This window comes from Trachemys scripta, chromosome 16 (genome assembly GCF_013100865.1).
Source record: "Trachemys scripta elegans isolate TJP31775 chromosome 16, CAS_Tse_1.0, whole genome shotgun sequence".
Taxonomy (NCBI): Eukaryota; Metazoa; Chordata; order Testudines; family Emydidae; genus Trachemys; species Trachemys scripta.
The window spans coordinates 25,941,250-25,966,301 of NC_048313.1; the positions used below are offsets into that span (position 1 = coordinate 25,941,250).

The 25,052-nt window shown below is 48.2% G+C and overlaps 1 protein-coding gene across 1 annotated transcript in view; it reads right to left on the bottom strand.

The window, feature by feature from the left end:
* Window positions 1-1,119: 1,119 nt before the first annotated feature.
* Window positions 1,120-25,052, bottom strand: part of C3 (complement C3) — a 55,200-nt gene continuing 31,267 nt past the window's right edge. The window contains exons 24-40 of the mRNA XM_034793065.1: window positions 24,622-24,825; window positions 21,984-22,059; window positions 20,649-20,808; window positions 18,381-18,476; window positions 17,546-17,696; window positions 15,868-16,031; window positions 13,616-13,774; window positions 12,420-12,570; window positions 9,887-9,938; window positions 7,741-7,828; window positions 6,930-7,019; window positions 6,498-6,603; window positions 5,070-5,159; window positions 4,703-4,789; window positions 2,600-2,683; window positions 2,369-2,504; window positions 1,120-1,447 (exon numbers count right to left, since the gene is read on the bottom strand). Coding sequence (XP_034648956.1) covers window positions 1,306-1,447; window positions 2,369-2,504; window positions 2,600-2,683; window positions 4,703-4,789; window positions 5,070-5,159; window positions 6,498-6,603; window positions 6,930-7,019; window positions 7,741-7,828; window positions 9,887-9,938; window positions 12,420-12,570; window positions 13,616-13,774; window positions 15,868-16,031; window positions 17,546-17,696; window positions 18,381-18,476; window positions 20,649-20,808; window positions 21,984-22,059; window positions 24,622-24,825 — 2,036 coding nt within the window. The 3' untranslated portion in view covers window positions 1,120-1,305. The remainder of the gene's footprint in view (window positions 1,448-2,368; window positions 2,505-2,599; window positions 2,684-4,702; window positions 4,790-5,069; window positions 5,160-6,497; window positions 6,604-6,929; window positions 7,020-7,740; window positions 7,829-9,886; window positions 9,939-12,419; window positions 12,571-13,615; window positions 13,775-15,867; window positions 16,032-17,545; window positions 17,697-18,380; window positions 18,477-20,648; window positions 20,809-21,983; window positions 22,060-24,621; window positions 24,826-25,052) is intronic.

Below are 25,052 nucleotides of genomic sequence, written 5' to 3' on the forward strand. Positions count from 1 at the left end.
GCTCCTAACAGCTGTTCCTGGCAGTGCATTAAAGGACGGTATAAGCAAACACATCTGGAGTCTCTCTCTGAGAAAAGCTCTTCCGTCAGTCCATATCTGGCACAGAAGCCTGACCTACTGTCACAGTCCTGCAACCTACCGTGTACAAGGTGTACATGACAAACTGCACACATCGAATTCCTCACTACTTTACTCTGGACTTTTACTCTTCCCTCGAACCTGACTCACAGAGTTTTAGGCCAACAGAGACCATTAGATCATCTGGCCTGTATAACACCGGCCGGAGAATTTCACCCACTTACCCCTGTATTGAGCCCAAGAACCTGTGCTGGACTGAAGTATATCCAGTCTTGATTTGAAGACATCAAGAGGCGGACAATCCACCGCTTCCCTTGGGAGTTTGTTCTTGTGGTTAATCGTCCTCGCTATTAAAAACTGGTTCCTTATTTCTAATTTGAATTGATCTGGCTTTAACGTCCAACCTTTGGTTCTTATTATACCTTTTGCTGCTAGGTTTTGCCACCTGACCTTTCCCCTCTCATTCATTACAGAGCCGTCACCGCTCGCCTCCGATTGGCCCATGGTGCCACAAATATCTGCAAATCTGCCTCATTCTCCCCCCTTCAAATCCCTCCTCAAAAAAACTCGACAACAGTTCGGCTGCTAGTGTGGAGTGACCACCACCCATCATGCTGACCAATATCTGTTTCCTTGCACTCCCCGATCGGTCTATATCCATCTGTTCTCTCTTGTCTTATTCTTTGAGTGTTAGGCCCTCGGAGGGGGGGGGGGGCAGGGACAGTTTTTTTGCTCTGTGATTGTACAGCGCCTGGCACGGTGGGGTCCTGGTCTCTGATGAGGCCCCTTAGGTGCTACAGTAATCATCACCAGCTTCTTCTCCCAACCCCAAGGTTGGGTAGGGCCAAGCTAGGGTGATACAAATAAAATAAATAAATAAATAATATAAGAACATTAACGAACCTTTTAGTACCTGGCATTTCCTCCCCATGAAGGTTTTTATACATTAACTTAATTGAGTGCATTCATGGCCCTCATTATTAGCCAATATTGTAGCATTAGATGATGTGATAGTTGTAAAAATCCACCACAAGAGAGCCGTTTAAGAAGTCAGGCATTTTATATCTACGGAAATGATTGGTAAGGGGGCAGGAGAGGAAGCACAAGCAGGGTAGGGGATATTACACCATAGGAATGTCGGAATGAAGGTGTCTCAGCCTTGCGTGACGCTGCAGCTGAGCTCAGACCCTCCCATCTGGACTCTCGCCGCGAGTGCCGGTTCCGCCTTTAAGTCGGGCAGCCGACCATGGTCATGGCTTGGGAGAACTCTTCGAATTCCTCGCACAGGGTCTGGAATTCCTCCTCCTGGCAGTCTCCCTCATTGGGCCACTTCTCGATCCAGGTGTCCTTGCTAATGATGTAAGTGATCCTGGAATGGAGAAGAAGGTTTGTGCCTTTGAGCTCAGGATTTACTGAGTAATCTACCTGCGTGGCTCCTCGAGGCTGGCCAGGCTTTGCCCTGTTGGCGTAGCTCACACCCGCGCTGGGGCAGGCTGGGCCACATCCAGTGGTGTCTGTTACAGCCTTGGCTGACGGAGATGGGTCTTTTAGCTCAGGCAGTAGAGGCTCCTGCTTTAAGTTCCAGAGGTCCCAGATTCAACCCATGCCATCGTCAACTCATCCAGGATCCTGATGTAGCATTGGCCGGAGTCTGAGGAGCACATCTGACTTGCGTAAGAATTGAACTGACTGCATCCCTGTTTATCTTTAATATGGAGGTGGAGTCTAGCCAGAGACTACAGTTCCCAGCATGCAATGCTCTGCATTCAGCCACACATATATTAGGACGGAAGTCTCTGAAGAGGCAGCACCCTCCTTGTTAAAGAGGAAGGCCCCATTTTGGAACTCCCTGGTTATGGGCTTGGAGGACCCTGGGCTACCCTGGAGAACAACTCAATAAGGAAGCTCAGTTGAAGATATTGGATAAACTAGACAAAAGGGCAACTGTTTCAGGTCACACATCCTAAAGAGGCCCTCTCCTCTGGTCATTTTCTATCATCAGGGGGTGTCCCTGACTATTGTCCCATCATGTCAGATCCTAACAAGTCCCCCCAAGAATCTGACCCAACATTGCTAATAGGTAGGGCCCTACACATTCATGGCCCATGAAAAATGAGTCACAGACCGTGAAATCTGGTCTTCATTGTGAAATCTGGGTATTGTGGTGGGGGCAGGGTCATGGTATTGCCACCCTTACTTCTGCACTGTCTTCAGAGCTGGGCGAAACGGCACCTGCAATCTCCAGCCCGACAGCGCAGACCTGAAGACGCTTGGAGGGTAGGTTACTTACTCAGTTTTCAAGTCCCACAAGTCACTGCTGAGTCCCCAGATCAAGTAGTCCTTGTTAGGTTCCAATCTCAGAGACTCCCTGCACTTCACGTGGCTGATGAACGGGCGGGTTTGTCCTCGTGGATTTTCATCAGTCCCTGGGGAAGAGAAGAAAGATGGTCATTTAGCTGTTCCAGGTAGGGGAGCCAGTTTATTAGCTTGTTTATTAGTGTCTGGAAGGGGGAGCTCTTACCTGCTTTAATGACTCGCAAAATGTTCATCTTGTAGTTGTCATGACTGTTTGATTCTTCAATTCTAACCAGCCTGGCTTTATACACTGAGGGGGGAGAAAGTGACACTGGTTAAAGACTGTAGCAGTTTTCTGTAGGGAAACTGGTGTGTGGTCAACTCACGGAGAGGCAGAGAGAATTAAGCAAACAGGGTAGTAGACCTTGATCCATTCCATTTGTTCTAAGATTCCTCCAGGGCTTGGATTAGGAGTTTCACATCATTTTTTTGATCTGGTGCTGATAATAGTGACATACATGGTAGACAGACAGTTTCGTCAAGGGACATTTTGGCAGCTTGTCATAAGCACAGCCATACTGGGTCAGACCAAAGGTCCATCTAGCCCAGTATCCTGTCTTCCGACAGTGGCCATTGCCAGGTGCCCCAGAGGGAATGAACAGAACAGATAATCATTCAGTGATCCATGTCCTGTGGCCCAATCCCAACTTCTGGCAAACAGAGGCTAGGGACACCATCCCTGCCCATCCTGCCAAATAGCCATTGATGGACCTATCCTCCATGAACTTATCTAGTTCTTTTTTGAACCCTGTTATAGTCTTGGCCTTCACAACATCCTCTGGCAAGGAGTTCCACAGGTTGACTGTGCGTTGTGTGAAAAAATACTTCCTTTTGTTTGTTTTAAACCTGCTGCCTATTAATTTCACTTGGTGACCCCTAGTTCTTGTGTTATGAGAAGGAGTAAATAAACATTTCCTTATTTATTTTCTCCACATCAGTCATGATTTTATAGACCTCTATCATAGGTGTCAACTCCGTGGGTGCTCCGGGGCTGGGGCACCCATGGGGAAAAATTGGTGGGTGCTCTGCACCTACCGGCAGCTCCCTGCCCCGTCCCAGCTCACCTCCACCTCCGCCTCCTCCCCTGAGCCCGCCGCGTCCCCGCTTTTCCCCCTAGCTCCCAGCACTTCCCTCTGCGAAATAGCTGTTTTGCGGCAGGGAGGGAGAGGGTGGAGGGGGAATGTGGCGCGTTCGGGGAAGAGGTGGGGCTGGGGCGGGGATTTGGGGAAGGAATCCAATAGGGGCAGGGAGGGGGCAGAGTTGGGGTGGGGACTTTGGGGAAGGGGTTGGAATGGGGATGGGGCAGGGGCAGGGCCGGGGTGGAGTCAGGGCGGGGAGGTGTCAAGCACCCACTGGCGCTAGGAAAAGTTGGCACCTATGACCTCTATCAAATCCCCCCTTAGTCGTCTCTTTTCCAAGCTGAAAAGTCCCAGTCTGATTAATCTCTCCACATCTGGAAGCCGTTCCATACCCCTAATCATTTGTGTTGCCCTTTTCTAAACTTTTTCCAATTCCAATATATCTTTTTTGAGATGGGGCGACCACATCTGCACGCACTATTCAAGGTGTGGGTGCACCATGGATTTATATAGAGGCAACATGATATTTTCTGTCTTATTATCTATCCCTTTCTTAATGATTCCTAACATTCTGTTTGCTTTTTTGACTGCCGCTGCACATTGAATGGATGTTTTCAGAGAACTAGACCACAATGACTCCAAGATCTCTTTCTTGAGTAGTAACAGCTAATTTAGACCCCATCATTGTATATGTATAGTTGGGATTATGTTTTCCAATGTGCATTACTTTGCATTTATAACTTCAAGAGCTGCAGCTAAACTGGGGTTCACAGAGTGAGTGGCCAGGGTGGCCAATGGAGACTCCAGATTGATACTGTAAGCCTTCTATTTGGGTCAAAATGGAGAATTGCAGGCCCTGGGCCAAAGATAGAGCATCCGATCTCAATCTGAATATTTCCGTGCAAGAGGTTGGATTTGAATTCTTAGAACCTCTGGTTTTGGCTCTGGGTTGGGTTCCAAAGCAGAAGAGGTCTATTTTCCAGATCTTGTTGGTAAAGCAGGCGAGATCTCGTGAAAACAGCTGATTTGGTGAGATTTCTGCCATTTTGGGGGACCCAAAAATCTCACGAGTCTTTTGTACTGATAAATCCAAAACCTACCCTTAGTTCAAGCTCAGATCCAGCAGTAAGTCTGGACCGTGTCTCTACTCTCAAAATGTAAAACTCTGCAGATCCAAAGAGCAGTTTTACCATAATCGACTCCAGGTTCACATGCCAACTCAATTCGTCTGTTCAGGTTGATGGGACCCGTCATCTTGTGCTGCAGGAAGCAGTTTTCTGGAGGGGAAGAGGAAGGAGGGAGTCACCAGGGAAGACATTCAAGTAGAGCTGGGTGAAATTTTTCAACCACAATTCATTCAGCACAAAAGGCAGCGATACTGAAACATTGTGGGAATTTGTGTCAAATTCGCCAAATTGTTTATGAACTTCCCCTCCCCAAATTCTGAAATATCTAAACATTAAAAGCACTATAGGAGAACTAGGCTGGGTCATTACATGCTCCAAGAGCCTGTATCCTAGCCTGCCCTGGTGTAAGCAGAAACAGGACCATCCTTACCCTCCGCACACCGACACACGTCCCCGTGACAGATCTTATTGAGAAAGCCGCTCTCTTTAGGCAGGCGGTAGAACATAGTGCATTGGTCAACTACAGAATGAGCAGAGAATCACAGATTAGTAGATTTTAAGGACTCAAGGCACCATTGGGATCTCGCCTGACCCCTTGCATCACACAGACTATAGAATTTCACCCGCCATACCCGCATCAAGCCCATATCTTGTGATTGAGCCAGGCTCTGTTGTTTAGAAAGACATCCAGAGATGGGAAGTAGGGGCGCCGGAACTGGGGAGGTCAGGGGGGCCGTGGCCCCATCACTTTTTACCGGCCGTAAGGGTGAGCAATAGGGAGGAGGGGCAGAAAGGAGGGAGGGGCAGAGTCTTTGAGGGAAGAAGCGGTGTGGAAGCAGGGCTCAGGGAAAAGGGGCGGGCTGAGGGCGGGAGGCTCGGGGAGAAGATGCAGCGCGGGGTCAGGGCTTCAGGGGGCAGGGCCACAGTTCGGGCACCGGCAGTCAGCCCACTTTCAGGAAGCTTCCGCCGCTCCTGATGGGAAGCATTACCCTTCATGCAGATTGATACCTATTAACAAATTGGAGCTCCTAGGGGACAAACCTGAAGTCCTTACTCAACCCAAAGTCTCACTGAGGTCATTGCCAGAGCATTGACTGAGCGAAGTGAGAGTTACGACTAAGATCTGGAACCAACTCGAGCAGTGAGAGATTTTAATGTCTTGAGTCTCTTGGGGAGACCTAGGTGGTGCTGGGCCCTAGAAGAGACCAACTGGCCATTTTATCTAGAGATGATCCTGAATCAAATCTTGTATCTTCTTTTCATAGATTGAGAGCTTTTAAGGCCAAACTAAATGTTAAACGACTTATGCCCACCAATCTGTCCCACCTTGCCTTTAGCTGTGACGCTTGGAGTACCTTTCCCAGACCTGAAGAAGAGCTGTGTGTGTCTCGAAAGCTTGTCTCTCTCACCAGCAGAAGTTGGTCCCATAAAATACATTCCCTCTCCCACCTTGTCTTTTTGATTCCATGACGACATCAAGAGATTTCCCGCGGTCGCACGTTCCAATGATTTATTGCCCTCAACTTCTGAGCAGCCCAAGCTCTGTGGAAGTTTGGATCTGGATCTGAATTTCCTGACTCACCTTTATTAGATTCTTGTATCCTCTCTTAGACAGAGACCAAGGCCAGACACTACATAGGGAGGCATGAAATGCACCTTACTGTGCCACATGGCTTGTCTGTTCTTTCCTGGTGATCATCTCATGCTTTGATGCATGAAGAATGAGAACTCTTGTCACTTTCATTCTAGCTACTGTCACTCCTGGTGCTTTCCTTATTCATGCACCTGAGAAAGCTCTTCTGAGTGTCTGGGAGAAAGGGACATATTGGGGGTGACCCCAGTGATGAGAAAAGATTACCTAAAGAGTAATACTCATAGACTTTGACAGAGCCCGGCTGAATGAGACCAACTTCGAAAAACTGGTGAGCTTTAAACTGCAGGCATTCCTCCTCCATATGTGACACCTGGGTGAGGAGAGAACAGAAAAGGAATGCTTAGGTCTTTGGAAAGGAAGAAATGGCAGAGGAGACAAAAAGGCATGAAAGAGAGAAAGGTTGAAGGAGAAAGAGTGATACCCGGGGGATCAGATTCAGCCGTTGGTGTTAGCTGGGGCATCTCCCATTAAAGACCATGGGACCTGTGCACAATTTATCCTGCGGGCGATTCTGCCACCAGTTATACCTGGGCATCTCTGGGGACACCTGGGTGTGCAAATCGGCTAAAGCGAGAGCCTGCAGCCGTTGGTCCTGAATTTAACACAAGATCAGAGAACGCCCTTGTAAAGTCTTACCTTGTCCAGGTAGATGATGAGGGTGCTTCTGTCCGAAGGGGATCGGTCAATTTCATACTTGGAAATGTATCTGTCAACCCCTTTGGAAAGCTAAACACAACGAAGGAAAAGCAAGAGGCATCACGGTAAGGCAGGGACGCAAAATCCTGAAGCTGCACCCAAATGAGTCAATCCTCACTACTAAGCCGTACAATATGGATGTGATCATAACTCCCTCTAGTGGCAGGCCTGTATAAAGCCTGACCCTATTTCGAGCTGAAAGAGTTATTGCTTTAGGTCAGTGGCTCTCAAACTTTTTTACTGGTGACCCCTTTCACATAGCAAGTCTGAGTACAACCCCTCTTAGAAATTAAAAACACGTTTTTATATATTTAATACCATTATAAATGCTGGAGGCAAAGCGGGGTTTGGGGTGGAGGTTGACAGCTCTTGACCCCCCATGTAATAACCTCGCGACCCCCTGAGGGGTCCCAACCTCCAGTTTGAGAATGCCTGCTTTAGGTCAAGTGCAAGAGGGTAGGGCTAAAGGTCCCAGGTACCGTCCTCACTGACGATCATGATTTCTGTATGGATGGGGACCTATTTCACATAGGCCTGATGGTAATGAGTTTCCATTGCTGACCAGAGGAGACCTGCTCTCCTACAACTGGAAGGCTCCGTGGCCTGATTCCTTGAGCCATCCAGCCTCTAACCTCCTCGTGTAGCTTCCACATCTCAGACAGTGGGAAGAACCTCCCCCAGCTCGAGCTTTAAGCTCTGTTTAGCCTGGGCCTTCATGTTCTACTGAATAGTTCGGATGATGCCAACGTACTCTGGTCAGATCTTCCACATCTGGCGAGAAGCCCGTGAGCATGGAGACATCGAGGATTGACATTGTGGCATCAACTTCACGGAGGTACCTAGCGAGGAAAAGAAAATGCCCTTGCATCAAAATTTAACACTGAGAAACCCATTTTGATATTGACTTGCCAGCTCTTAATATTTTTTTCTGCTGTCCTCCAGGAAAATCTATAGCCCATGAGCATTCATCCCCATATACACCCATCTATCTATCTCTCTGTCCCCACATACACCTAGGGTGACCAGACAGCAAATGTGAAAAATCAGGACAGGGCGTGAGGGGTAATAGGAGCCTATATAAGCAAAAGACCCAAAAATCGGGACGGTCCCTATAAAATCGGGACATCTGGTCATCCTACATACACTCCTCTATCTCTCCCCACAGTATCCATACATTTCTGAAGCTCCCACCAACACTGTATGGTATTAAGCGGTAAAGCACATCTGTCGGAGGCATTTAGGGCTAGATTTACTAAGGTATTTCAGCACCGAAAGAGTTTTACCAAAGCAGATCAGGTGCCTAACTCCCACTGAACGTCAATGAGAGTTAGTCACTTATCTCACTTAACTCCCCACTAGGCACCTATCTGCATTTTTAGGCCATTTAAATACTTTTGTAGCTCCGGGGCCTTTTCCTTGCTTAGATGCTCTAGTTGTAATGAGGGACAGTAAAAAATGAAAAACCTCAAAACCGAATAGTCTTTGCAATTTGATTCAAATTTTCAAAATTAAAAAAAAAAACCCCAAGTCGATTTGCATGGGAAAGAAAACAGGGCAACGGGTAGCATTTTTACACTCAAATAGGGGCCTTCCTTCCTTCTCGGCGTGGAAAATGCATCCTTTTCAAACACGTCGGGGCTGAAAATCAACAGGCACTGGGGAAAAAATCTTGCTTGTGGAACTGGCCATTTGGACAGAAATTCAACGGAAGTTCTCATTTGTTGAAGTAGCCTGGACTACGGGGTGAAGTAATTGCGTGGAAGTTTCTAGCCAGAACGGTTCCACGGCAATGCTGGGAATTAGCTATAAAGTCTATTTATCTGCCTTTCTCTCTCGCTAGGTATTATTAATTATTGTAGTGCCCAGGTCCCCAGGCATTGTGCTGGGCACTGTAAAAACATAGACCCAAAAGACGTTCCCTGCCCCGAAGATCTTACAGTCTAAGGAGAAGGCCAGATCTAACTGGTGGATACAGACTGATGGGAGAGCCCAAAGAAACAATGAGACAATATTGGCCAACATGATGGGCATTGGCCTCAGTTCACCCACTGCCTAACTGTTGTCAATTTTTTTGTGTGGGCATCAAAGCAAAGGAGCGTTTAAAGACAAGATTAGAGGGGCAGTGAGGTAGCTTTGTGGAAACTTACATAAGGTACTTATATGGCTGTCATCACAGCAGGGCCTAGCCCCTATTCCTGACCAGGTCTTTAGTTAAAGCATGCCAACCAGAGACTTTCCTTGAGGATGCCATCACAGGATTTACACAAGACCAGTGCATGCTGGGCTAGGATCCTTCCATGTAGACCAGCAACAAATCCAGCTGTGCTGCAGTGTGGTCTAGTGCACAGAGCACTGGACTGGAACTCAGGAGACCTATCTTCTATTCCTAGCTCTGCCCCAAGCCTCCTGGGTGACGTTAGGCAAGTCACAGCACTGCTCTGTGCCTCAGTTTCCCCACCTGTAAAATCGGGGTCATGATACTGTTTTCCTTTATAAAGCACTTTGTTAGCTCCTAATGACAAGGGCTAGATAAGAGCTGGGGCTCATAATAGTTATTCAGTAATACTGATCCTTATTCTATGGAAGTGTGTCCTGTGTAGCAATATTCATAGGTTCTAAGGCCAGAAGGAACCATTGTGATCATCTGCTCTGACCTCCTGTATAACACGGGCCATAGAACTGCCCCCAAATAATTCCTGTTTGAGCTAGCACATATCTTCCAGAAAACCTCCCCATTTTGATTTTAAAATGGCCTGTGATGGAGAATCTGGCCACACTCCTTGGTAAATTGTTCCGATGGTTAGTTACCCTGGCTGTTAAAAATTTACACCGTATTTGTAAATTTGAATTTGTCTAGCTTCAACTCCAACATTATCATTAAAGGTCAGTGTTGTCACCTGGTGCAGATTTTGATGAAGACTGAACGCAGGGCTCCTTCCGGCTTCTTAGCTAGAAATGTTTCAAAAGAGGAAAAAATATTTTTTGGTGTAAGTTTCATATTTGTTTTGTAGCAAGCCCCAAAACTTGGAAACTCAGCACTTTAATCGAATAGATCCTAGAACTGGGGTGAAAACCCCCCCAAAGGAACCAGCCACCCTGAAGGATACCTGACACACAAGCTAAAAAACAGCATTGCCAACTCTTGTGGTAAGTCTTAAGATTTTTGATGTGTTTCTTTATGCCCCAGCTCCTGGAACCAAAAGATCACACGAGAATCTCAGCTTTCACTTAGCACAAAAGTCCTTTTCTAGACCTTGAGCTTGTGGAGAAAAGCTTTCGTGAAGTGGGAGCAACTGAAAGACTCAGAAACCAGAAGGCTAAGAAAACGAACCCCAAATATATTATTTTTTAAAATCTCATGATTTTAAGCGGATGTCATTGTTTTTTGGGGACATGACTAATGGGTTTTGAATGCTCGAGTTTGGCAATAGTAAAAAAGCCTCTCCCACAGAAATGTGGTTTTGTGTTAGCAGGAGAGAGAGGCCTGAATCAGAATCTCGGATCTGAACTCCCTTGAACTTTGGAAAGTTCAGAACTTGATCCAAAACTCCTGGCTGGCCTTGATCTCTCCAACAGGCCAAGACAAGATTCTGGCTCTGTCACAGGCTACATCTACACTACGCGCTAGGGTGTGATTCCCCGGCTCATGCTAGCTCTCATCAAGGGTATAAACAGTAGTGTTGCTGCAATCAGTACTCAGCGGGGCTAAGCCGTGCCTCTGTTGCCTTACCCATGGCACAGCAGCGACATCACTATTTATACTCATGCTAGCTAGATGTGTGCTTGCGTGGGTAAGTGAGAACCCCTAGCCTTTAGTGTGCACATGGCCCAGGGGTTCTCAAAGTGGGGTCAGGACCCCGGGGGGGGGGGATGTTTACCATTTTATTACATGGGGAGTCGCGAGCTGTCAGCCTCCATCCCAAACCCTGATGCATCCAGCATTTATAATGGTGTTAAATAGATAAAAAGGGTTTTTAATTTATAAGGGGGGGGGGTCGCACTCAGAGGTTTGCTATGTGAAAGGGGTCACCAGTACAAAAGTTTGCGAACCACTGACATAGCCTAAGTGTGTGTGCTCATTTCTCCATCTAGTGGCTGATATCAAGAACAGCAGCCAGTTTAGTCAGCCAAGTTATTCGCTAAAGAAGCAACAGGTCACATTTTTCAGTGCTGATGGCTGGAAGCAGGGCCGCCGAGAGTGGGTTCGGGCCCCGGTGAAAATTTCTTTTCAGACCCCCCAGCAAGGGCGGACCGGCTAAACAAGGCCAATGGGGGGTGGGGGGGAGGGAGGGACGGGGAATCTGGGCCCCCTTCCGGACCGCCGGGCCCCTATAATTTGTACCGGCTTCCCCCACCTCTCGTCGGCCCTGGCTGTAAGTCCGAGCCCACTGACAAGTGTGATGATTCTACCTACGAGGCGACACGAATGCTCCCAAACTTTAGACCCTTATATCTCTAGCAAGCTGAACTGAGCCCTAGATCTGAGCCCCCAACCCTTGGGAGAAGTGTGGACTCGGTTCTAAACTTGGTTCAGACTCATCTCTCCTTTAGAGGGAGCGAGTCCCATGCCTGACTTTTCATCCATATTGGATTGTGGGATCATGAGACGTTCTAAGCCTGCTGATCACAGGTGTCATGATGACAGCATGCTGTCCTTCAGCTGGACTGACCCTGTGTCGGAACATGTAGTGCCTAGTGAGAACAGTAATATTAGCAAAATAAAAAAGACTTATTAATTATTATTATTAATAATAACTAGCTCTATAGTATTTTTCATTTTACAGTGTCATTATCCCCATTTTACAGCTGGGGAGACTGAGATACAGAAAGGTGAAGCAAGTTGTCCAAGGTCACCCAGCAGGCCAGTGGCAAAAAGGGAACAGAACCCGGATGTCCTGAATACCAGGCCAATGCTCTGTCCACTAATAAACATTGCTGCATTTGCTAATCTACCTGCCCTGACCTCACTATTATTTTACACTCCACTCAACTCTGCACTGGTCCGGTGGTTAACACACAGTTCCTGGCTTTGACCCAAACTCCAGAGGAAAGTAACTGAAATGTTCTGTTTCCCCTGTGTAAAATGGGAATAAGACTCCTCCCTTTGGCTGGTTAGATTGGAAGCTCTTTGGGGCAGGGACTGTCTCTTACCATTTGTATGTACAGCGCCTGGCACAATATGTCCTTGATCTCGGTTGATGTCTCTAGGTCCTGCTCTAAAACTAATATTTCTATTCTGGTCCTTCCACTCTGTGCATCCTGTTCTCCTGGTCTTAATTTAGCCCGCAATTCTGAAAACATTTATGCACATCTTTGATTTTATGCTTCTTTGACTTCAATGGGACTTTTCATGTGTGTAAAGATAAATACTTGTGTAGGTGTTTGGGTAGCGACAGCAAACTTAATTTAACCAGTCAGAAGGGAACTTACCATTCTGGGCTTCCCTGACAGACACCTTCAAGTCAAAGTTCTTACATTGAGATGTATCCTCCGGTATCTTTGCATTGTAAACAGTTACCACGGTCAAGGTTCCTTGTCCGGTGCCTCTCGCGCTCACAACGAAGTCTTTATTCAGCCTAGTCTGTAAAGAATCCTCAGTCAGATTGGGTGACTCTTACATGTCTTAATTTTAAAATAGGCCAGTGCCGATGAAACCTGCCAGACTGATAGCCTGCAAGATTTCTGATGTTCTCTATATGCCAAACAGGTGTAGGGCGAGCTTCATACACGCCTACTGCCCCTTAATGGGCTTTCATTTGTTCTTATAAAGCAGTATATAAATGCTAAGTCTTATTACGGAAGGGAGTTCACTCTCATTCACCCCTTCAGCCGTTAGTTTCTCTGCTGAGCCTGTCAACCAGCGTGATGGGGATTCACCATCAGTGAACGGAGACCTCTCAACTCATCTCATGCAGGACAGTAAACAACCATCTGATGGTAATGCCATCAGAGCTGGGCAAATAACTACGGGCAAATAACTACGGAGCTGGGTGAATAACTGATCTTTCGGTTTGCTGGCAGGTCCAAAAAATTGGCAAAAAAAAAAAAAAATAGGTTCAACCCAAACCAAATCTTAAAATTACAAAAAATTTTGGCAAATCAAAAAAAAAAAATAATAATCCATTTTGGGTGGAAAGAAGCCTTTGTTAAGAGGTAGCTTCACAAAAGAGCAGCAGGAAAAGGTAGTGCTCTGCTTGTGACCCTTAGATCAGTGGCCTGGGATATCGGAGACCCTTGTTCAATTCCCCTCGGCCTGTGGAGACGGGTTTTGCGTTGGGGTCTCCCATATTGCACCAGGGTGTCCTAGCCACTGGGCTATGGGATATTCTCCTAAAGGGCTTTCTCAAGCTTTCCAGTTCGAGCGGTTCCACTTTTCAGAAATAATGACTCTCACTGGAGCAAATGTAAATGGAGCGATGGCGGGGTTGGGAAAAAGAAAGAAGTCAGCGTCTGTGGTGCCTAAGGACCCCGAGATTGGGCAGTGGCTGGACTCCTTTCAGACTGCAGGAGCATGAAGCACCCTGGGTATCCAGAGCACAGACGCTTGGATTTCCCTCGCAGCCGTCCTAGCGCATGGTCAGGAAGGGGCACACAGTAGGATCTGTGGCAGCAGGAAAAAACAGTACCTCTGCTGTTCTGAGCACCATAGCAGTCTCATACTCAATCCTGTAAGTGAGGGGTTTAGTCCGGCCAGGCAGAAGAACAGAAACATCTAAATTCAGCTCCTTGTGTTGGGGGATGTCTATCTGGTACTGTGCAAGAGCCTGGAACGCCATGACGATAGCCTGGAAGACCAGGAAAAAGACAAGAGTGTTACACCTTATTGTCCTCAGCGGCGGTTCCAGGCACCAGCACTCCAAGTGCCTGGAGCAGCAAGCCGCGTGCGGCGCCCTGCCGGTCCCTGCGAGGGCGGCAGTCAGGCAGCCTTCGGCGGCTTGCCTGCGGGAGGTCCGCCGGTCCCGCGGATTCGGCGGCAATTCGGCGGCGGGTACGCCAAAGCCGCGGGACCGGCGGACCTCCCGCAGGCAGGCCGCCAAATCCGCGGGACCAGGGACCTCCCGCCAAAGGCAGCCTGCCTGCCGTGTTTGGGCGGCAAAAAGATTGTCCTATTGCCACAAACCAAGGGCCTGCATCCTTTTTGCTCCTGAATTACCCCAGTGGCCCGTGAATGAGATCAGAATCCAACCCTGACTGTTTAATGAACAGGAACTGAAAATACAACAAGTATCAGGGGGTAGCCGTGTTAGTCTGTATCTACAAAACCAACAAGGAGTCTGGTGGCACCTTAAAGACTAACAGATTTAGTTTAGCATCCGAAGAAGTGAGGTTTTTACCCACGAAAGCTTATGCCCAAATAAATCTGTTAGTCTTTAAGGTGCCACCAGACTCCTTGTTGTTTTTGAAAATACAACAGTTAACTCTCAGCGTTAGATGTTACACAGGATAGCAGGAGGTATATTTTTGTGCGGTGATTAACATATAGTCATTAACACAGATATGAGCCAGCCCAGTAGCAGAGGCTCATGGGGAAAGGGTTATCCATCCGCTATAGACCACTATAGGCCTTATGTTTAGGTTACACATTAGGAAAAACTTTTTAACTGTACCGATAGTTAAGTACTGGAACAAATTACCTAGGGAGGTTGTGGAATCTCCGTCATTGGTGTTTCTTAAGAACAGGTTAGACAAACCCTGTCAGGGATGATTTAGGGAATACTTTGTCCTACCTCAGTGCAGGGGACTGGACTAGATCAGTGGTTCTCAACCAGGGGTATACGTTACCCTGTGGGTACACGGGGTCTTTCAGGGGTTACATCAACTCATCTTGATATTTGCCTAGTTTTACAACAGGCGACATAAAAAGAACTAGCGAAGTCCAGACAAACTCAAATTTCATACCATGACCTGTTTACAGTGCTCTGTATACTGTACACTGAAATGTAAGTACAATGTTTATAATCCAATTGATTAATTTTATATCAATAAAATATATGGCGGGAGGGATAGCTCAGTGGTTTGAGCATTGGCCTGCTAAACCCAGGGTTGTGAGTTCAGTCCTTGAGGGGGCCACTTGGGGATCTGGGGCAAAATCAGTACTTGGTCCTGCTTGTGAAGGCAGGGGGCTGGACTCAATGACCTTTCAAGGTCCCTTCCAGTTCTAGGAGATGGGATATCTCCATTATTTATTATTATAATTGTATGGTAAAAATGAGAAACTCAGCAATTTTTTAGTGATAGTTTATGTGACATTTGTATTTTTATGTCTGGGTTTGTAAGCAAGTAGTTTTTAAGTGAGGTGAAACTTGGGGGTACACAAGACAAATCAGACTCCGGGAAGGGGTACAGTCGCCTGGAAAGGTTGAGAGCCACTGGACTAGATGACCTAGTGAGGGCCCATTGTGCACTATATTTTTATAATTCTAGGATTAACAGGAGCCATGTCTCAACTGTATGGGGCATAAAATTAGTGGCAATTTATACACATAAAAAGTTACATATGAAGTCTGTGTAACAGTGAGGATCATTAACCGTTGGAACAATTTGGGAAGAGTCATGGTGGATTCTCCACCCCGGGCAATTTTTAAAATCGAGATTGGATGTTTTTCTAAAAGCTCTGATATCGTTAAAAAGGAATTAGACTGGGGAAGCTCTATGGTCTGTGTTATACATGAGGTGAGAACGGATGCTCACAACAGTCCCTTCTGACCTTGGAAACTATGAATTTATATTAGGTTATCATGTCCACCTCCTGGACCAACACACGGTTGTTCCCTACGGTGGAGTCTCCATCTCAGTGGATCAAGTGATGGAGTTTCCATTCCTTCTATTGGGAGACCTTCCTACAAAACATATTATGTCTGCCAAAGATTATACTCACTTGGGTAGATCCATACCCCCCTTCATAGAATTTCTGCTCTGACAGCCATCTGACTATGGGTCCGACCAATTCGTACTTCTTCGCGCGCAGCAAGGCCAGCAAAGCATACGAGGTGGCCTCAATGCTGTAGGTGAGGAAGTTCGGGTCTTCCCAGCGATTTCCCTCTAAATGCCATAAAAGAACGAGAACTAGAATAATCTTTACCAGGACACCGAACAGCACAGCTCCAAATGGAAAATCCCACCTCTTGAACCATACCCATGGGAAGAATGGTCAGTGTGATACAAATCCATAGCTACATAGATCTTCCCACAGAAAATATCTAAGTGCTACAGAAAGGATGACTGGTCTTGCGGTTCAGATGCTGGCTTAGGACTCGGATCGGGGCTCAGTTCCCAGCTCTGCAACAAGCTATTTTGGACAAGTTGTGACAAAGTGGGAATGTTCTTAATGTTTTCTCTGAATACTATGTGGGTGCCTCAGTTTCCCCTATGCATTTCTTAGGTATGTAGGTGGGGAGGGATCAGGGTGTATGATTGTTGCAGAGCCCAAGAAGGCCCCTGTGATACTGTCTGCACAGAGAATGGCTGGCACTCTGTCTCCTGGCAACTAATGGCCTGGGCCCCTCCTCTGCAAAGATGCCAACTGAAGGTGTTGGAGAACAAAGAGATCGGGTGACCTCCCGGCCCGGGAAAGAGACAAAGGCCAGAGAGGCGGGGCTGGAGAGTTTCTGTTTGGAGCTGGCTGTGAAAAAGGGGGGGGAGCCCAGATGGGGCTCTGGCCTCCCTGGCCCCCCCCCAAGATGGACTTAACTGAGGGGTGTTCTGTTGTCTGTACCTGCAAGACCTGTCTGGGACTGTGTTCCTGTCATCTAAATAAACCTTCTGTTTTACTGGTTGGCTGAGAGTCACGGGGTATTAGGGCCGCCCAGAGGATTCAGGAGGCCTGGGGTCTTCAGCAGCGAGTCCCGGGGCAGAAGGAACCCCCGCCACCGAATTGCCCTCAAGTCCATGACACAAGTTGCATAGGGTACACGTCTACTGCGATAAAAGACCCATGGCACAGCTGCAGCTGGCCCGGGTCAGCTGACTTGAGCTCCTGGGGATCGGGCCGTGGGACTATAAAATTGCAGTATACATTTGAGCTTGGGCTGAAGCCCCCACTCTGGGAAATCCCTCAGAGCCCAAGTTTGAGTGACCATGCTGCAGGTTTCTAGCCCCATTCCCCAAGCCCTGCGAGCCCAGATCAGCTGAGCCAGGCTGTCTTTTATGGCAGTGTAGACACTCTGGGTCTTAGTTTCCCCATCAGTCTGCCTTGTCTATGTAAACTGTGATTTTTCAAAGCAGCCTGAAAGAAGTAAGCAACCCACTCCCATTGGACCTAATGAATTTGAATAGGCGCCTTTGAACTAGACTTTAAGCATTGTGGGATAGGGACTGTCTCTTGCCATGTGCCTAGCAAAAAGGGGCCCTGATCTGGGTTGGATGTCATTGTAGAACAGATTAGAATAATATCAGGCCAACTAGACAATACTCACTGTTAAACAAAACCACACCAAACTCTCAGCTGTTGTAGATCTCGCTAGCCCTTTGATCACTTCCCTCCTCCCCTACTCCCCATGAGCTCCCTCCCAAGTTGGCCACATCTTTCTGGTACTGAGTACCTGCCAATAATCTACCTGTTGAAGCGCTCATAAGCACTTTCTCGCTGTCCAGTTCCCCCATCAGGGCTAAGGCATAGGATGTGAGAGCCACCGTGTAAGGTCTTCTCAGAGATGGATACCTTCTGGCTAAGTATTCCCCAGCTTTGTTAATGCCATTCTTCAGACTCTGGGAGGTCAAAAAAACCCAAAAACACATCAAGAAACCAAACCCACAGATCAGTCTGAAATGCTATTAATTTATATATTTTTACATTACATAGTTTTAAAAAAAACCCACAATTCATTGAATTGTATTGTGGGTGAATTTCATTCTCTCCGCACACACCCTTCCACCACTGTGCCTTACCTTTGACCTAGAGGGGCTCCCCTAGAGGTTAGAGAGGGGAGTGCATCCTCCATGGACCACTTGAGCCTTGGTTCCCCTGGTGAAACTACTAACATGGGGACCAACCAGGAGGGTGGGTTTTGTGATCTAGACACCTGTCTGTCAAGAACTGTACAGACACACTCTCCTTCCACAATTCACTTCCCATAGGAGAACTAAAAAACTTTTGAAGTGGGCTGTAGTCCACGAAAGCTTATGCTCTAATAAATTTGTTAGTCTCTAAGGTGCCACAAGTACTCCTGTTCTTCTTTTTGTTATTACAATATAAATCTAAGCTCCTGGAGGATTGTGCTGAGATCTCTGGAGGACGTGGAGTCTGGCCCCACAGCCCAGTTTGACATGTGTACTCAAATCTGGCAACTCTATTCATTCCTTTAGGCCAAATTCTTTCCACCACATGTTCAGGCACCACATCTGGAAGGCAAATCATGCGACTAGATGAAGATACATGACAGACATACTCACCGGGACATGATTGTCACAAATGTCTTTAGACTCCAGCAAGGCAACAAGAACGAAAGCCGTTAGAGATGCTTCAGGCTCAGCACCCTGGTACCCTCCCTAAGGGGGAAACAAAGAACAAACCTCAGGAACAGATTCATGACATTATCTACCTACCTCTCTACTCTACCGAATCTATTGACAAGATTTAGCTCTGCATTCTTAATCCCCTCATCACTACAGTATCAGGGCACCAATTACAGTAATAGTATTGCAATGTTCTGACGTCACACCGTCACGGTCCTGCATCAAATGCAATGTCACAGTGTGCCAGCTCCAAAAAGAAATGATCTATCTACCTATTCCCACATAAACACTATCCATCCATCCCCGTACACATCCTCTCTGTTTCTTTATCTGCTTCCTACATCCTCCATGGCCCAGCTTACAGCCGCTCTCTCCATGGCAGTGTCAAATGTTATTACTCCTGGGGGAATTCTGTGCCACTGCAGATGCGCAGAATTAATGTGTCCTGCAGAATTTTTTTCCCTGCAGAAAATACATTTCTGCGCAAGAAGTGCTGCAGTTCCACCTTTCGCTCACTAGAGGCCACTATGGCACCAGAACAGCCCGCAGCATGAATGCAGTTGGTTGTTCGGGTGCCACAGCAGCCTCTGGTGGGCAAAAGGCAGAACTGCAGCGCATCTGGGGCAGAATGTATTTTCGGTGGGGGAAAAAATTCTGTGCATGCCCAGTGGTCCCCCAGGAGTAGAAATGATCACAGTACCTGCCTGTGGAGCCAGGTTAGGACAGAGTGGGGCACACAGGGCTGCTGGGGGGGGGGTCCACAGGCTGGGGTTCAGAATAGCTACTGGGGGACAGACTGGGGCAGAAACTAGTGGGCTGACATTGTTGAGCCTGGGGATGGGGGAGGGGAGCTGCAGGGACACAGAATCATGGAATATCAGGGTTGGAAGGGACCTCAGGAGGTCATCTAGTCCAACCCCCTGCTCAAAGCAGGACCAATCCCCAACTAAATCATCCCAGCCAGGGCTTTGTCAAGCCTGACCTTAAAAACCTCTAAGGATGGAGATTCCACCACCTCCCTAGGTAACCCATTCCAGTGCTTCACCACCCTCCCAGTGAAAAAGTTTTTCCTAATATCCAACCTAAACCTCCCCCACTGCAACTTGAGACCATTACTCCTTGTTCTGTCATCTGGAGAACGCTGAGAACAGTCTAGAGCCATCCTCTTTGGAACCCCCTTTCAGGTAGTTGAAAGCAGCTATCAAATCCCCCCCTCATTCTTCTCTTCTGCAGACTAAACAATCCCAGTTTCCTCAGCCTCTCCTCATAAGTCATGTGCTCCAGCCCCCTAGTCATTTTTGTTGCTCTCTGCTGGACTCTTTCCAATTTTTCCACATCCTTCATGGGGATGGGCGAGGAGGCTGCAGAAACCCATGGGGATGGGAGGTGTGGGGAAAGGGGCAGACGTGCCTGACTGAATGGGAGAGGGCTTGGGCCAGGGTCTACATGGGGGAGGCTCCCCAACTCCTTAGCAATCCTGCCCCGCCCCCCCCAAAAACCTGTTCCATGTTTCTCCCACCCATATCCAACAGCCCTCCAGCCTGGTTCACTCTAGGCTCCTTCCCTCTCCTTCAGCTCCTCCATTACCCCTGACTTCCCCAAGCCTTTGCACTTCTTCTGACAGGTGCAAGAAATATAGTTCTGTATTGTCATTTAAACAAATTACTCAAAGTTCTGTATTAATATGCCTAGTAAGGAATCTATGTGTCGAAAAACATTGCAAGAATCTTTTTTTTTTTGGTCTATATTGTTATAGACACACTTGCTGACAGAAATTTTGAAATAAATTACCAAAATAATTTAAACTGGCATGATTATATTGTGTTATTTTGACAAATAAAATATGCAGAATTTTGTGCGCAGAATTCTTAATTTTTTGGCACAGAATTCCCCCAGAAGTATGATGTCCCTGTTTAAGCAGGCTCAGAAATGCCAGAGGTAGCTATAAATATAACCCATGCTTACTCAGGGGGACGCAATTACACAAACACTGGGCCAAACCAAATATTTTACTCACTTCTGCTTCAGATAAAATTTCCATTGACTTCAACAGAGGTTTTGCCTGGGTAAGGACCCAGTGAGAAAGAGTAAAGACTTTGGGATCTGGCTTAGTGAGTCAAAGTGCTGATTTAGGAAGTGTCAAGCTGCTAGGCTGAATAGAATGGGGACGGTCTGAGGTATTATGGGAACTAAGGTTAAACTTACCATCATATTTTTAGACCACACAGGAGCATTTTCCTGGAAGACACCATCAGGTTTCTGCTTTTCTAGGATCAGCCATTTCACAGCCCCGCAGATAACTTGAGATTCTATGGGCGCTAGCTTGCTAGCCAGGGCAAAGACCTTCGCTATGTATGCCGTCAGCCTGAGGGGTTAACACGCAGAATCAATCAGGTCAGAAGGTCACTCCTGCCTTCCTGAAATTCTCCTTGACACAGATGTTTGAGCCAAAGTGCTACCATCTGTGCTGATGGATGAGTTAAACGTGTATGAAAACTTCACCAATAATTGGTGTCGGGACAGGTTTTGTGTGGATCAAGCTAGTAAATCAGTTGTAGTAACTTGATTACCGTGCCCACAAATAAGCAGGGGGGAGAGAGAGAGAGAGAGGGGGGTGAGCTTAGAAATACACGAATGCTTAGAAATCCTTGAGTGTATGGTGCAAACTTCCTGCAGTAACTGGGTTTTCACTGGCATTCCACCATCCAAGTACTAACCAAGTCTTACCATAGGCGCCGACTCTGTGGGTGCTCCGGGGCTAGAAAAATTGGTGGGTGCTTTTCACCCACCGGTAGCCAAGCTCCCCGCCCTGCTCCAGCTCACCTCCGCCTCCGCTCCGCCTCCTCCCCTGAGCGCGCCACATCCCCGCTTCTCCTCCCAGCGCTTGATGCTGCGAAACAGCTGTTTCGAGGTGTAACAAGCTGTGGGAGGGAGGGGGGAAGAGCGGAAACGCTGCGCGCTCGGCAGGGAAAAGGCGGGGCTGGGGATTTGGGGAAGGAGTCCAATAGGGGCAGGGAGGGGCGGAGACTTTGGGGAATGGGTTGGAATGGGGGCGGGGCAGGGGGGGAGTCGGGATGGGGCCGGGGGAGAGGGGGTGTCGAGCACCCACCGGCGCCCCTGAGTCTTACTTTGCTTAGCATGAAATGTGTTGGGATCATGACCAGTAGAGCTGTGATTATAGAATTTTTGTGTGCCATGGACACCTTCCCACTGGGAACTGGCCTGAAACCCATCAAATTCATTTCACACACGCCATCATGATCTAACGAACACGTGTTAGACCTCTACTGATCTAGGCCACTCTGGTATCAGCAACCAGGCAAGGATCTGTGTTCCATTACCAATCTCTGATGCTGTCAAGTCCCCTCCGTTTTTACTCCCCTGGTGTATTTTTCTAAATATCCAGTTCTACACATTAACTTTGTCCATTCAGTGTAGCCAGGGGACTAGATTGGTCTGGCTCATGTCTTCCAGAGGACTGGTTTACAAAGGGGAAGCTGAACCCAACTCAGCAGAGCGTTATAGAAAAGCTGCCTTTACCATGTGCTTGAGAGTGAAGTTGAATAGGCTGCATAGGAGTGGTTGGGTTTCTTATATGCCAGTTGCTGTGTGTAACCTGAAAAGGAGAAAGAAAGGTCTTTGAAATGTGTTGTGCACTTCTCCTGCCTTATCCCTCCCACCTGTTATCCCTCTCCCCTTTCTCCTTCTCTCCTTCCTCTTTGCAAAGCACCATCTCTACCCTCAGCTACCTGCCTGCCTCCATTCTGTGTTTGTTAGCAGCAGTCAGTTTGACTGGCCATTGAAGCAACTAAACTGAGCACTCCAGAGACCAGGATCCAAGTCACTTTCATGCTGGCTCAGGCTAATGCGCTCATCACATCTAAATGCTGCTCCTAGCACACACACAGCCGTGAGCCGAGCACGGCACAGATATCAGATAGGAGGAAACCGAAGAGGCAGCACAGGTAATTGACACATTCATACCTTGGCCACTCTATAGAGACAGCTGCAAGATGTCCTGGGTCAGATGTGGCGAGGATTTTGGCAGAAGCAGATTAAGATTTGTTGGGGCCCTGGGCACAGAGAACATTTGGGCCCACCACACCTCGTGGGCCCAGGGGTGCCAGAACAGGGGGGGGCTAGGGAGGCCAGCCCCCCCCCCACTTTTAAAAGTGCAAGGTCATGCCCACCCAGTTTTTAACATGGGTGGAGTAGCCTCGGTCAGGCGTGGAGCAGTGGCATGGGCGTAGTTTGGGAGAACAGGGGAGGCGTTGCCCCCTCAAACTGCAAGCTTAGGGCCTGGGGCGACAGGAGGAGTGGTGTCACAGGCGGTGGGTGAACCACCAGCTCGGGGAGGCCAACCCCCCACTCATCCCTTCCACCTGAGGCCCTGCCCCTGGAGGGGGCAGGAGGCTGGACTGGAGCCCCTGCCCCTCGGGCACCCAGGCCCTCTCCTCAGGGCAGGTGGAAGGTCCGGGGCTTCCCACAGCAGCTCAGGCTCCATAGGCAGCTCTTAGCATTGCCTGGCTCTGGCTTCTGGCCTGGCCAGGAGGCGGGGCCCCAAGGGGAAGAGGAGAAGCAGGGGGCAGGGACACAGTTCTGGTGCCAGTGCCCCCTACACTTCTAACCAGGTTCCGGCACTCCTGCTGGCGCCCCCAGATTGGATTTTGGTAACACTGATGTGTCCTGCTAGGAACTGACGTGAGATCCATCAATTGAGCTCACAAAGACCCCCAAACAGCAGTCCCTAAGTAATTTTTTTGCTGTTATCAAGATGGAACAGATTTTAACCATCAACTATGTACATCTTTCCCACTAGGAAGTAGGCTAAGACTTACCAGTCCAGAAAATAACAATTTAATTGTTGAGGTGAAACAGATCTGAGCTGGAAGCATATGGGAAAATGGTTCTATTATAATCCTGGGGGAATTCTGTGCCACTGCGCATGGGCAGAATTCATGTCCCATGCAGAATTTTTTTTGTCTGCAGAAAAAACATTCAGCCAGAGAGGTTCTGCAGTTACACCTTTCACCCACCAGGGGCTGCAGTGGCGCCAGAACAGAGGGTAGCTGCTTCTGGGTGGGTGCAGCCCCAGCTGCAGATAGGGGAAGAGAAGAGGCTGCGTTCCTCAGCGCTCTGCCCATGGGGCCAGGTCAGGAGGCACGGGATATGGGGGGATGGACAGCATGGGTACATGGGGCTGCTGGGTGTGTGTGTCAAAGACCGCTAGTGGGAGGGACAGACTGGGGTGGGGGCTGAATGGGAGTGGAGGTGCAGGGATACATGGGGACAGGCAGAAAAGGGGCGGTTGAGTGGGGGTTAAGGGACATGGGGCACAGGGGGAGGAGGGATGGCTGAGAGGGGGTGCAGGGTCACATGGGGACCGGGGAGGGGGTTGCAGTGACACATGGGGGAGGCAGGAGGGGGTGGCTGAGTGGGGATGCAGGGCCATATGGGGACAGGGGGAGGAGCTGAGTGGAAGTGCAGGGACACATGGGAACTGGGGGTACAGGGACACTTGGGGACGGGGCAGATGTGCCTGACTGAATGAGAAAGGCTAGAAGTCAGCCAGGGTCTGTATGGGGGAGGCTTCCTAACAATCCCCCCCCACCCAAAAAACCCCACATTCCATACTTCTCCCACCCACACCCAACAACCCTCCAAGTTCACATGAAGGCTCCTTCCCAGCCATTACTACCCTCTCCCTCAGCTTCGACTTCACCCCTGGCTCCCTCAAGCCTTTGCACTGCTTCTGAGGGGTGTGGGAAATAAATTTCTGTATTGTAATTTAAATGAATTATTACTCAGAGTTTTGTAGGAATATGCCTAGTAAGGAATCTATTTGCCAAAAAACATTTCCTGAATCTTTTTTGTTGTCTGTATTGTTACAGACAAACTTGCTGACAGGTATTTTGCAATAAACTACCAAAATAATTGAAACCGGTGTGATTATATTGTGTTATTTTGACAAATCAAATATGTTGAATTTTGCAGAATTTTAAAATATGGTGGCAGAATTTTTAAGTTTTGTGCACAGAATTCCCCCGGGAGTATTCTATAGGTTGACACCACTCACCTTAGCCATCCTGGCCCCCACCCAATAGCCATATGTAGGAATAACCTAGTAATGAACAGGAATCTGGAGAAGGACCTGTTGTCACCCAGGAAAGCTTCTTACCTTTCCTGATCAGGTTGATGGCTTCAGCCCGGCGATCCACCCCCATCTTCTCCCACTGGTTGGTGCTGTCCAAGAAGTAGGTGGAAATGACCGTTGGGGTCAAACTGATCATGTTCTGTTCCACACAGCCATAAGGCACCACGATAAGATGCCCCAGCTTGGCCCCGTCGATAGAGTTTTCTACAATCTGAGCCACGGGGTTTCCTGGCCAAGAGAAGAACCTGGTGTGAATTCAAGCATGGAAGTGGTGGCTTGTGGGAATGGGGAGAAAGTGACCCCTCAATGGGTTCTGTAGACTTAACACTCTGAAATGTGCCTCAATGCACCCTGAAGTCTGGGGCACCCACTGCCCTGTAGAACTGGGTCCTAAGACTGGATCAGTTGATCCAAACCCCTGCTGGGACCTTGCAGGTTGGAAGAGAAGTCAATGA